The sequence below is a fragment of the Astatotilapia calliptera genome, chromosome 18 (genome assembly GCF_900246225.1).
Source record: "Astatotilapia calliptera chromosome 18, fAstCal1.2, whole genome shotgun sequence".
Classification (NCBI taxonomy): Eukaryota; Metazoa; Chordata; class Actinopteri; order Cichliformes; family Cichlidae; genus Astatotilapia; species Astatotilapia calliptera.
Window position 1 is genome coordinate 34,607,644 of NC_039319.1, and position 13,473 is coordinate 34,621,116.

The window sequence follows — 13,473 nt, forward strand, 5'->3', positions numbered from 1 at the left end:
GACCAGGTAACTTCTCGAAGAACAAAGAGCACATTCTTCCTCTCACTAATGAAATGCTGAAACCACGAACACATCATTAATCTTTGCAGGACTTTCACTGCCTTAATTGGTCTGGTGGAACCAGCTCATGCTAGCTAATGTTAGCGAACTTTAGAACTGTACAACAGTGGCACTAACATAACATCCATCCATCCATCTTCATCCGCTTTATCCGGGGCCGGGTCGCGGGGGCAGCAGCCTAAGCAAAGGCAACTAACATAACAAAGTGTGCTTTTTTTGCTTGATGATTCCTGTCATGTTTCCTTTGGTCCTACACGCCACCTCTGCCGATTTCTTAGATACCACAAAAATTGAATAATTTAATCCAACTTAATCAACTTTGCACAAAAGTAATTTGCACTGAAACATCTGCATTGACCACTGCACCTCTAGACAGAAACCACCCCTACTGCTCATTCCGTTGCTCCTTGGACTCTAGCATGAACTCGTGTATAAATTGTCAGTGCTCAAACTGTCTGTCTGTGTCACTCTTGTACTGTGTATTTATATTATTCATATGGTTATTTTATTACATAGTTTCTTAAAATATGCTAGCATATATGCACTTTTACGGAGCTGCTTTTTAATCTTGTTATACCGTGTATAATGATAATAAAGGCTTTTATTATGCTTTCACTCTGCCTCCAGCAAAGGCCTGGGCTGAACCAGGGTCTGTGTGCAGCCCGAGTCCACCATATCCTGGTGTATACCCCCTTAGCACCTTAGTGGCACGCTGTACGTCCCTCTGAGACTGATGGAGGGTATTGAAGGGCCAGCACCACAGAGCACCTGTCCCACTGGGCACTTTCACCTCCAGCACTCCTGCCCTGACACTGGTGTGGCTCCCAGTGAGTAAGGAGCAGTGTCCATGGGCGCTGGGAAAACAACACACTACTCACAACCAAATTACTCAATGCTGGTGGGTGCTGCTCTGCAGCAGCAGGCCATGGTGGTCATGGGGCCCAGAGCTGCATTTGAGTAGTAGGGACCGGTCGACTTACCACTGCCAGTTACGGCTGCCTCCCAGACTCTTTTGGCCAATAGGTGATCCTCTGACCGCATCACAGTGATGTCCAGGCCGGCCGGCCGGCAGCAGCAGGCCCACTCTGTGATGTCTCCTGGAGGTCCCTCCACAAACTGCTCGAGAACAATCATATCCAGCAGCCGAGGCTCTCCCTTTGGCGTCACCTAGCCGCCACATTGTGCTGGCGTCTGGCGTAGGCGAAGGGCCAATCCCCCGGCACAATCTTATCTCCCCAGAAATTATGGCACGGGTCTTCACGGGGTGAGCCCCAGCCGATCCACCTGGGCCTCCCCACACAGCAAAGGGAGTTGCCACAGAGACGACTCCTCAGCAGGCCACTGCTACACCACGCCCTAGGGGTCATCTCCTTCCATCCAGTGGAGCGTCCTGCAGCTGATCGAGTTGTTGTTGCTGCACCACCGCCTGCTCCCAATACAGGGTGGCCAACTGTGCCACCATTTTCACCAGTTCCACTATTGTCTGTGTTGGTCATGGGTCCACTCTCCCACTGCTGTGTTTCGGCACCACTGGAACAAAAGGACCCAAAGCACACAGCATTGCAGGTCCAGTGATCTTTATTTCCAGTGTTTTCGTGCTTTTCTAGGAGCAGCTTTCCAGCTGCCTTCTTCACTCCACACCACACACCACTCCTGTCAGATCCTGGCAACCTACTGAAACAGGGAAGCCATGATCAGGTGATGAAGAGCAGCTGTGTGGGTCAGCCTCCCCTGACACCACACCCTGAATCCACTGCTCCACCCGTCCCCTGCAGCTGAGCCACAAACCACACCCTGTCACAGCTTGCAAATCAATATTAGACTGGACATAACAGCAGTGACAGAAGCAAGGAAGAGAGAAAGCATCATGAGCAGTTTTTCTGCTATGTCAACAGTGTCTGGCTGATGGCTCATGTCGATTCATCCTTAATTTTTTAACTTGGCAACAAAGGTTTCCTGAGATTCTTTTCAGTGGTGAAGTCTTATAGGCACATATCCAGCTTAACTTTTTCTTCTTGCACTCCATACTAGAGCAGCTTTATATGATCCACAATGCAAAATAATCCTTATTTATTTCACCTTACTTCTGACTGGTTGTCTCTTTGTACACTCTCTAAGTGTTCTTGTTCATCACACTGACTGCAGCTCTCATGTGTCAGCAGTTCAGTTCAATTTTCAACTCAGCTTTATTTATATAGCACCAAATCACAACAGTAATCACCTCAAGGTACTTTATGTTGTAAGGTAAAGCCCCTGGAATAATAGTATAGTTCACTAGTGTAATGCACTGTGGCTCTGGTGATGCTGTGGCTCCGATACGTCCAGCAGACTTGTGATTTGGTATAATGGGACCGTCTGCCATGGAAGTGGTTCCTTGGCTAAAGAATGAGCAGAAACTGTGCGTGGAATGAACAAAATCTTCTCTCGCTGCCATTTTCTGACCTTAGACAAACACTTGACAAGGTTTCACTTCAGCAGCCAAATGGGCTGATCAGGCTTAATGGTTATTTATTGCACTGTGTCCCAATGAGATGTATTTATGTGAACTCTGCGCATCATGTTACTTGTGAAGATGATTATTCAGCTGGCCTGGTTTGGTCAAAGGACAAGATCGAGCATTTCATAGTCTCTCCTCGGTCTCTTGACGGTATTAGAGCAGTCCATCAACTGCATTTCTTCAACAGGACCGGTGCTTTAGTTACCCCTTATTTCTTCATTCATTCATTTTTCCACAGTTTTACCATCATCGGTTCAGACCTTCAGAAGCCGCTGTGTGCTTTGGGTCAGATCTGGAATGTGTCGGTAACAGTGCACCTTACCCTGTGTGCTGCTTCAGACAGGAAGCAGGAGTGGATGACTTTGGTTTTAGGTTCTGTGATACAGTGATGTCACTCTACAATAACAGCAAAGCCACACTGTGATTTATGGACTGCAGACAGTCAAATGCATCTCATGGCGATTGAACATCAACACTAAGGTTCCACTTCCCTTCAGCTCCTTGGCAGCAAGCTGTTCCCACAATTCTGGTTGCTGACTATCTTCTTGACTTTGTAAAAAACCCTTGAAAACGACCAAAGACTGGGCCGCCTCGAGCGCTGGTTGAATGCTGCTGCAGTAATCTGTTGAAAACAATTTCAGGCAGTATCAATCAGCCCCAATATTAAAATCAGTAACAGGTGAAGAAAATAACTCTAATTTCATTACAAGCACTGCTCTGCTGGGAAACCTTGGCTCTTGGCATACATGCGGATGTTGCTTTGACACAAACCGCCTCCCTAAAAATTGTTGCGAAACCAAGAACATGCCTCTCCCCATAGTAACGATTCTCCCCAAAGGGAGAACGATGACCTGTGCAAAACCATCCATGTTAGTCTCAAAAACCATGACAAGACCCCAGTATGTTGGTTCAGTCCTGAAACTCCCCAAATCCAAATCTGACTGAGCATCTGCAGGATCTGCTGAACGAGTCTGGTCCGTTGAGACCTTTCCCCCAAGATGCAGAATCCGGTGCACCATAGGACACCTTAACCCTGGACAGTATTAGGCAGGTGTCTAACAGTCTTGTGCCCGACCTCTGTAATTATAGGTTGGTTTTCCTCACCTGTGTCGGAAAACCAACCTATAAGGGGCGATCGTGGCTCAAGAGTTGGGAGTTCGCCTTGTAATCGGAAGGTTGCCGGTTCGAGCCCCAGCTTGGACAGTCTCGGTCGTTGTGTCCTTGGGCAAGACACTTCACCCGTTGCCTACTGGTGGTGGTCAGAGGGCCCGGTGGCGCCAGTGTCCGGCAGCCTCGCCTCTGTCAGTGCGCCCCAGGGTGGCTGTGGCTACAATGTAGCTTGCCATCACCAGTGTGTGAATGTGTGTGTGAATGGGTGGATGACTGGATATGTAAAGCGCTTTGGGGTCCTTAGGGACTAGAAAAGCGCTATATAAATACAGGCCATGTCCTTTGTAGACTTGGAGATGTCTTCAAACATCACTGAGTGAGAGTAGTGTATGCTTATTTATTTTTAATGTGACTGACCGACTGCATTCCTACACAGTTCATTACCAGTTGACAAATACAAATATCTCAAATAAAGTCTAAACTTTCATTTAGTTGAAAATACAGCTGCTCGTATTATTTCCAGAACTGGATCCACTGAACATATAACACCTGTTCTTAAACAGCTTCCAGTTCACCTCCGTGTCAATTTCAAGATCCTGCTTCTCACTTTCAAAGCGCTTCATAACCTCGCTCCTCCATATTTACCTGATCTTCTCCATACATACTCACCCCATCGTACACTCCGCTCTTCTTCAGCTTCCCTCTTGTCTGTTCCACCTGCTCGCCTGACTACCACGGGACTCAGAGCCTTTAGTAGCTCCGCCTCGAGACTTTGGATGCACTTCCACCAGATCTCTGGACCACAAACTCTCTCACCACTTTTAAATCACGTCTCAAAACCCATCTATTCAGAATTGCATACAGCTGATCTGTCTGTATTAGTCCATTTTTACCTGCCTCAGCTTTTATACTTTTATGCTTGTGTGGTTTTGTTTTGTTTGTTTGTTTGTTTTTTACTTTATGTCTAAATTTTATTTTGCCATGTTTATTAGATTTTATTGCTGCTATTGTTCTTGTTTTATCGTAAGGTGACCTTGAGGGTATTAAAGGCGCCTATAAATAAAATGTATTATTATTATTATTGTAAAATAAATATTCATATACAGTGTATTTTATCTGATTTTCTTTCCAGCCCTACCATTTTGGAGTAAAGCTTTTAGCATTTTAAAGGCTAGCATGCTACCACCACTTAGTGCTACAAGCCCTCATAAAACTTCCTAAATCAGCTAACATTTCTGATTTTCTGATCTGACCATCAGTTTAGGAATCATCATTCATCTGTTTGTCGTTCTAAATATGCCAGTAAGAAGCTCCGTAAGTTCAACAATACTTGGTTCATTTATAATTTTGCTGATTTTTGTTTTTTTGAGGTGGAAAATGAAAAAAACGATATTAAAAACCGACTAACTGGATTGCAGTCTTGTGGCTCCATGTTTTTAGTGATGCATCCGTCACATTCAGGCTACTGACATGTGTCAAGTATATACTTTTTGTGTCCATGTCTTAAAATCATCCACAACCACACTTTAATCCTTTATCGTCTTTGTCCCAACAGGAAGGCTGGCCTCATCCTCTCGCAGCTTGATGAGCTCTCCCCATGGTGTAAGGGTCTCCTTCAAGAGCCAAAGATCGGTCTTCGCAGGATGTCCCTCAAGTTCCTGTCCTGTCGTTACACAGACACCAAAGTCTTTGGGCTTAACTGGTCAGACATGGGCCAGGATGTACAAAAGGCATGTGATGAGCAGACGCTCACTGTCATGTATAACGACTACGGCGAGCCCAGGGAGCTCTGAAGGTTTCAGATTTGATTTAGACGACAACAGTTTACTATTGCAAATTGCAGTATTTGTATTTGTTGTCTCAAATGCTCCACATTATTTGAAAAAGCCATTAACTTTTTTAACTTAAATGGCTCCTGAACTAAACATATTTCATGTATTGCGGTATCCAGTGGTCTCTAAAGTCAGCTCTAAAAATCAGGTCCTAAATGAATCCACGTCTCTTTGCTGTCCTTTGTTAGACCTGAAAGACTTTAAGTTAGTGAACATAATGCAGTCGTTGATGCTTTCACCAGAAGCATCTTTCTTCTTGAAGTTGATCAGTTCTCACTGGTCATTCTTCACTGCATATAAGACTATGTTGTAATAAGTATTTTCTTTACTATACATTGTGATCTTATGGCCTGAAGCATCATTTTAGGTGAAGCGAATAATTTAGCATCAACACAAGCTTTATATTCAAATCAAGGCCGGTGTGTTTAACTTAGTGGGCATCAAAATCCACACAACTCCAGCTCTCAAATCCAACTAACCCCACAGTTATCCAGATTGAATCATTTGAGTGTAGGATGTCAGGCGATGGTGTAAATGATACTTACTTGTGTTTTGTTTGATCATGGCTCATAGATATGGAATTATGAAAGACGATTTGTTTTTTGATCATTTCAAATCTGTGAAACAGAAGGAAAGTGATTTTTTTCTCTTTAAAGCATTAATTTGATCCACAGAGTCACCTAGAAAGAAAAAAAGTGGTTTCATTCTGATTGGACATTTTCAGATTTAAACAGCTGCTTTGTGCCTACTTAAATCCAAAAGTACCCAAATCTTTAAATGTTTTGGGAAAACACAGGAAAGTTGTCCGCCAACCATCGGTGGCTACAGGAAGCCTAGATGCAATTACTTGATTCTTGGACCTGATTTGTGATCTGGAGTCAACTTCATATGAAGTTTACATATAAAGTTGGCTTAAAAGAGTCTGTCCAGTTCACTGTAGCCTCACCTTCCAGCAACGGTTATAAATGAATATTTTTCTGCTTCAGTTTTTAGTGGTTTTCATCCAAATGTATTATGAATGAATGCAGCACCTGCAGCAGGTGAACAGTTGTGCTAGACATCAAGTATCTGATGACGTGAATAGTTCTGGTATTGGCTGCTTAGCCGCGTGTAGTTCCTTATTCATCGGGGGCATTCTGCTTTTAGCTGCTACTCCTCCATGTATGTATTTTGGATGAAGTCAGCTTCACAGTATGTAGTTACAGACCTTTTGTCTGTTTTCTCATCTTTCCAACATGCCGAAGAGTTCAAGACATGCAATATACTTCAGGATGTGTCGTACATGATACTGGGAAAAGGCAGTACCTTATAAAGTTCTGTTTCTATAACAAAGGAAAGATTGCATGTAGGCAAATAGAGATTTACTAGAAAAGCAAAACTTAGAAAGGTTAATTGTGTAGATAATAGTCGGAATTATTTTAGTAGTATAGACATTCAAGAGAAAGCCCTGTACATAACATTCAAAGTTTTAGTGATATAACCTGCTCAATGTAGTGTTATTTGCATTTAAGCTGTAGTACAGAAGGTGTAACAAGCATCAAAAACACATGATTTAAAATCTGTACAAATCCAATAAAAACTGTCAAAACTATCCTTCTTCATTGTTTTCAAGTTTGAATGTGATTTAATCCAGTGAATACTTTCAAAATGATCATTCTGTACTTAAGCTGTAGTTTAACAGCAGTTTAATCATCTTAATTTTACGTGCGCTAATCTGGTGTGTTTCTTGCCAGCTTATTCTTATTTTATTTGAATTGACTCATGTTATTATAATATGGTATTTTGGTTTGTATTGTATTAACTGCTGCTAGTAAGTTATAAATTAATAGTTTATTAAACTTTAGCAAATAGTTCTTTTACTGTTAACGGGCAAAACGAATACTTAAATACTTATTCTGTGCTGATTTTGTGCTTCTGGTGACTTTCCATATTTGTAGCTAATCACCTAATTGTGAGGGTGAATGAATAGCGTCTAGTTACAAGTTACAAATGCCAACTCTCACATTAATGTTTTATTATTACTCACTACTTTAATGATAACCCAGACGGCTAATATTAGTCATTGATAAAAGTTAACCAGCTAACATTAACAGGTGGTCCAGATTGAACATTTATGATAATTCATTAATAATTTAATGTTTCAAAACAACAGTTTTATTGACGAAATCTTTAAAAGCAACGCTGTATGAAGTTCTGTCCTAACTGCTCTGTTAGTATCAGTACTGCTGTGAATGACTTCATCTGATAGTCATTTTTAGTATCAGCCAACATCATTTTTTTTTTTTAGAATTTTGTTATCAAAAGGTACCATTAAGTGTCAGTTCTAGTGAAATATCTAATAACTTACTAATGTTGTAACAGATCATATATATTAGATTTAACACAGATCAGATATAATAAGATGACACACGTTGTGTCAGAATGCACTCTAGTTTTGATTTGATATCATGACATTGTCTGTTAACAGGAAAAAGCTACTAGCTACAGTTTTATCCTCTATTAATTTGCCATTTATTAATTACAGTTATTTTTAGGTGTTACTGTTACTTTAACTGTAGTGGCCAAGTCAAAGGTTGATGTCAAAGAAAAAAGATATAAACGAGCAGGTGATTTTTAACAGTTCTCGTATGTGAATACTAAATTGAGCGCTTGTAGATTTTTGTATAGGCAGCAAATTATTTCAGAAATGCTTCACGTTAGAGCACAGTACGGTGTTTGACTTCTGTATATAAATGTACACCAATTGGTATTTTACATTTACATGTGCTTTACTAGATCCAATGATGTACTGTAATATCTGCTGTGTATCTCAGTCTCTGCACATTAACACACTGATGCCTGTTGTAAAACGACGAGCATACGGTTCTTAATCTTCTGTGATCTGTAGATGATACCTGGAATTCAGCTGAACTTTTGCGCTGAGCTAAACTGAAAACGAAATAACCAACAAAATAAAAAAAAGATATGGGGACCCATTTGAGCATTTCAGAAACATGAAACAACCATCTACTATCTGCATGCTATATTGTATGTGGCATCATAAAGTCGACTTTTTCACTTTGATCTTTGCTACTTCTGAGAACAATAAAAGAATATACTACAAAAAGTGGCTGTGTAGATATTTTTCAGAGCTTACTAAAGAGATTTTGCATGTGCACACTGATTGAAATTCATATAATTACTTGCAAGTTGTTCTCAGCAAGTGCTCACAAACTATTATATAAACTGTTGGAGCTACTTAACTATTCAGAGTTTTTGGAGCCACATTTGGACAAGAGGGTGAAATGGCAATTTATCAGCTAAAGCTAGCAAGCTAGGCTATCTAGCAGCATTACCGCACTGTACATGTGCATTGCAGAGAGAACTAGCTAATTATCAACAGACTAATAAAATCCTGGAATTCCACTCACCAAACCGAAAACATGCCTCTTACACAGGCAGAACCATACAACAAGAAATATAAATGCTACAATAGCATAAACACAATGAAGGTGTCCAGTTGAATACTTGGATTAGTGAAAGTGAAGCTGCCTGTGTTGTTTGTCAATCAATTAGGATGAGTTATAAAAAAATCTCTTTATGCTGTTACGAAGTATGAAATTATCCATAGAGCCCAACACTGCTGTTGAACCAGGCTGTAAATATGCTTCCCAGTGGTGTAAAGTTGGGTGGGGAGCCAACCTTAAGTAGAAGGACTTAAGTAGTAGAACTGTAGATTTAAATTTTTCATGTACTATGTTATGTTTGTTAGCTTAGCTGAATAGCACTAAAGGTTTCTATTTGTGGTCAGAGCATCTCATCAATACAACATGTAATTGACAGAATACAAGTCCACAGTTGTAAGGGTCAATATAAAGTTGCTATTTATTTCATAGAATATAAAGTACAGTTTTGTAAAATATGACAAACAAACATGATTATACTTACTATAGATCCAATATAGTACTGGGGTAGTTTATTATTTCTAGATAATGGACACCAAAAGCTGTCTGACGTAAACACATGCAAGCAGATGTCTGTGCTGAGTGGATGATGTGACCAGGTTTCCCAAAGAAGTCTCCCTCTTTTTGCTTTTCAGTATTCATCTTCATGTGCCGATATGTTTCAGTGAGCCCTTGAGCCAGTAATATTTGATGCTGCTGATGTTGTATTTATATAAGTAAACATTCTCTTTTGGGGTTCTTCTTTTTTTGGGAAGCCCTATGCACACATTGTAACCTACTGATACACGTTTGTAGTAGAAATATTACTGACCTGTGTGGCTAATAGGTGATCTAATACATGTGTTAGGTGATCCAAATATATTAGTCTATATATGTTAGTCTTTACATACATGTATCCACTTAAATTCCTAACGACTACAAGGATCCGAAGCCCGTTCAGGTACAATGACAGCATTTGGGCGGATTCCATGAGGAAACAGGAGACTTTGCCTCGGCATTTTTTAAATACAGTCACTGTAATTGTGTTTTTCCCTCGGTAGCTCTTCCTGTGAGGACTGTGCCTGTACTGGACAGTTTCAGGCACATCCAGTTGTTTTAGTTGTTCACTTCCCCGAGACTAATCATGTCCAGAACAGTACTCGAGTCCATTTACAAAAGTGATTTGATCCAATTATCATGGTTTGAATTTCAGAGGGGACGATAAACTGTTCAGCCAGGCTCTAATGTTGAAAACAGAATTATCTTCACAAATCCAATAGTGAAGATAACCTTTAACTTCTTAACAGGGAGAGAAAACATATTCATGTGTGGAGGTTGTTTTGCTGGACTGGACACAGGAATTCGAGTTTCAAACCACCATGACTCATATTTAATGCAGCTTTAACAGTAAAATGTCCTTTTATTGTACAACGTCCGACTTCAATCACAATCGCTGCGTTATAAAATCTTAAAAATGGGATATTCTGTGTTTGTTGTGGTGGATATTCTGTGGTTTGACTCCATTTAACTAAAGTTCAACTTATATCATCCCTCCATCTTATTGTGTCCCTCCTCCCTCCAAGTGCTTGGCTTTGCTCTTGTTCTCTTCTGCATCCGGATCCCGGCAAGTGCATTCATCCTGAGTGCAGTCAGCTCCAAATTGAATGACCTGTCAGTAAATAAACACAGCATTCAGTGCGTGGCTTCCCAAAACTGCTATATATCTTTCAGTCTGTGGCTGAAACACACGACATGTGACTTCTCAGTTTGCGTTGTGCGCATTCCAGTTCTTAAAAGATGACTAAATCAAGAAAGCAAACATCCGGTGAGTTTGGTTTTCTCATCAAAGCCCGGTCCTTGCTTAGCTTTAATTCAATCTAAACCTATTCCACTGTAAGTGAAACAAAAAGCATAGAAACGAATTCTGAAAAAGCAGTGGGATAGGAAGAACTGTTACATCAGAACTTTGAGTGAAAGCAGAGTTATTGAGAAGGCCTCTCGGTAGGGTTGTTACATTTCAACTGTAGCAAAGAGCACAACTGTGAATGGCAAAAACAGACAATAAAGTATAAATTAGCTTGAACTGACCTAGCAGCATTGTGTTTGTGCTGAAAGCTAAGCACCCCTTAGTACTTGCTGCATTTCTTCACAGTTTCGAAGAGCGCTCCAACAGCCCCCCTGAGGCCGATAAAGCGCATGTCAAATGGTTCAACGTGGCCTTTGAACGGCAAGAAAAACCTTGAGGGTCGGGGGGGATGGGAAAGGAGGGCAGAACGCACCGCCATGGAGGTGAACGGATGAACACATGTTAAGAATCAACAACCAGAGGCTGCCAGCTCTTGTCTAGGAAGCGAGCCATCACCACAGGTTGCAAAATAAACTCTGGTGCCCCGTGAAGCAGTCTGTTGCAAGAAATGTAAACATTCGCTCTCAGAGAGGAGTGAGAGGAAGACGGAGCGAAAGAAGGCAGGGGAGAGAAAAGTGTAGAAGACAGAGGGAGAAAATGAGCAAAGGTAAGAAGGAGAGTTGTAGGTAGCAGTTTGTCAGCCTTCACTGCTGACTGCACCTATTTCTGGACCCTGACGACAGGGTGATACTTTCGCTGAGGGCTCTCAAAGCGCTGCACAAGAGCAAGCTTCACTTCAAATGCCAGCACTCGCATTTAAGCCGGGCTGGCACGACCATTAAATGTTTCCCTAACAGCTTCATCTTGACAGAAAGAAAGCCTAACAAGCTCTGGATGGAGAGAACGAGCCTGTTGGTTTTTTTTTACTTCATCCACACAAACAAAAGCCAAGTCTGTGTTTGAGAGATGCCTCCTGCTGTTTGCCGAAACCTATTCGCGAACAAAACCCGCGTGACGAAAACGTTTCGTGTAGCAGCCCCACAGCCCTTTCTGGTTTGGCCACTTGTTGGACAAAAACAGACACTCCTGTTAAATTAACGGAAGCGTGAGTGTTTCGACAGATGATGTGGCAGCTCACATCGTAACTTTTCCCTTTTGCCCAATCATTCAGTCTTACCTGATTCAAATCTCGAGTATTCCAGCTCCTTGAAAAGGAGTCAGCTGGCCCCACTAGGGCTGTGCGTTATGACCAAAATCTCATGTCCCGATATTAAGACATCTATCGTCCCGATAACGATATAAATCACAAAAATGTAACATTTTCTGTAAACTCTGTGAATCTCGGGCAGCTCGACCTGAAGTGTTTCCAGCTGTGCGTCATGCAGCTGGAGTCGAGTGTTGTAACCGATGCATGAAACGATACATTTTTAGACATAAGTTGTAAAGGCCGCCGTTTTCTTTGTGAGTATTTATTACACGGCGTGCTGCGGGGAAAAGCCTGTTCTAACGTTTGAGTCTAAGGTTTATTTTTTAGCACCTGGCGGCTCTTTTTTACTTCTCATCCGTAAACATTCTGCATCTTTCACGTGATTCAGTTTATTTTGAAAAGTCTCAACAGGATCTTGAGCTTTATTGTGAAAGGTTTATGTGGAACAAGCGGACACGCCGTGGTTTTACCGTCGTTGTTGCTAACGACAACGCATAAAAACAAAGGCTTGTCCGTCCTTAGTGTGGTTATATACTATATAAGATATAGTATAAGAGAAGTATAAGATAAATATAAGAGAAAGAGAGAACTTTAGGAAATGAATATAGCCACTACAGTGACCATCAGAACGATGAAACAATATTGCCGTAAACAGTTTATTTTGCGACACCACGAAATAAACGATAGCGTAAAATGAAACGACAGACGTTTTTATATCCGATAGATATCGTTATATCGAACAGCCCTAGGCCCCACGGGATAAAACCAAACAACATCACATATGACTATTGACTCAAAGTATATCAAGTATTTCAGATATGCACAGTGGCCACAGCTGCAGAACAATCGAAACATTATCAACATTATCTGTTTATGTTGAATGATTAATAATACTGAAATGTCATGAACGTCCAGGCTTTTTGTGTGTGGCGGCAGTGAAAATAAGCAATGTGGGTCACGCTGTGTTAAAAACCTGTAATTGCCTACACCTGCATACATCGAGCCCCATAGAAACAGAGAGTTCTGGAAAAAGGCTGAGCCTTCATTACCCCCCCTCTTGCTCCATCACCCTGCTGGAGCCGCGGCAGTCAGGATGCACACTCTCATGGCTGTTTAGTTCACTTCCTTGAAACGACCCCCGCTTGCTGAGTTGCTGTTTTACAGTGGCCGAGGAAACCGCAGACCGTCAGACACCTCGCTGCTCCCACACTTATACCCTCCACCTCTCCCTTTCCCTGTAAAAGAGCAGTTAGTGGCAGTCTGGCAGCTCATTTATTATGACGGCAGCTGCAGACTCGCTGAACTCCTCCATTTAAGAAGGAGCTGCCAGTGAGTCATGGCGTGCTGCGGACATAAAGGAGACAGCGGAGGTTCAGCCAACTGTAGGCCATATGAATTAACAGGCAGGGCCCCCTCAAAGAGTGTCAGGAATATGTGGCTTTACAGTAGCCAAACAGAGTATATTTGACGGTGGTGGGAGAGCTGGGGAGTAAGTGACT

The 13,473-nt window shown here is 41.7% G+C and overlaps 2 protein-coding genes across 9 annotated transcripts in view; one reads left to right on the top strand and one right to left on the bottom strand.

Annotated features, from left to right (window-relative positions):
- The window catches only part of astn1 (astrotactin 1), a 483,242-nt gene extending 474,254 nt beyond the window's left edge, over positions 1-8,988 (top strand). For 4 of the 8 annotated variants that reach the window (XM_026150133.1, XM_026150134.1, XM_026150137.1 and 1 more), the window contains exon 24: positions 5,223-8,988. In XM_026150133.1, coding sequence (XP_026005918.1) covers positions 5,223-5,460 — 238 coding nt within the window. In that variant the 3' untranslated portion in view covers positions 5,461-8,988. The remainder of the gene's footprint in view (positions 1-5,222) is intronic. The other 4 variants (XM_026150139.1, XM_026150135.1, XM_026150136.1 and 1 more) reach the window with 2 other exon arrangements.
- Positions 8,989-9,341: 353 nt separating this feature from the next.
- pappa2 (pappalysin 2) overlaps positions 9,342-13,473 on the bottom strand; it is a 94,315-nt gene continuing 90,183 nt past the window's right edge. Inside the window, exon 27 of the mRNA XM_026150132.1 lies at positions 9,342-10,590. Coding sequence (XP_026005917.1) covers positions 10,480-10,590 — 111 coding nt within the window. The 3' untranslated portion in view covers positions 9,342-10,479. The remainder of the gene's footprint in view (positions 10,591-13,473) is intronic.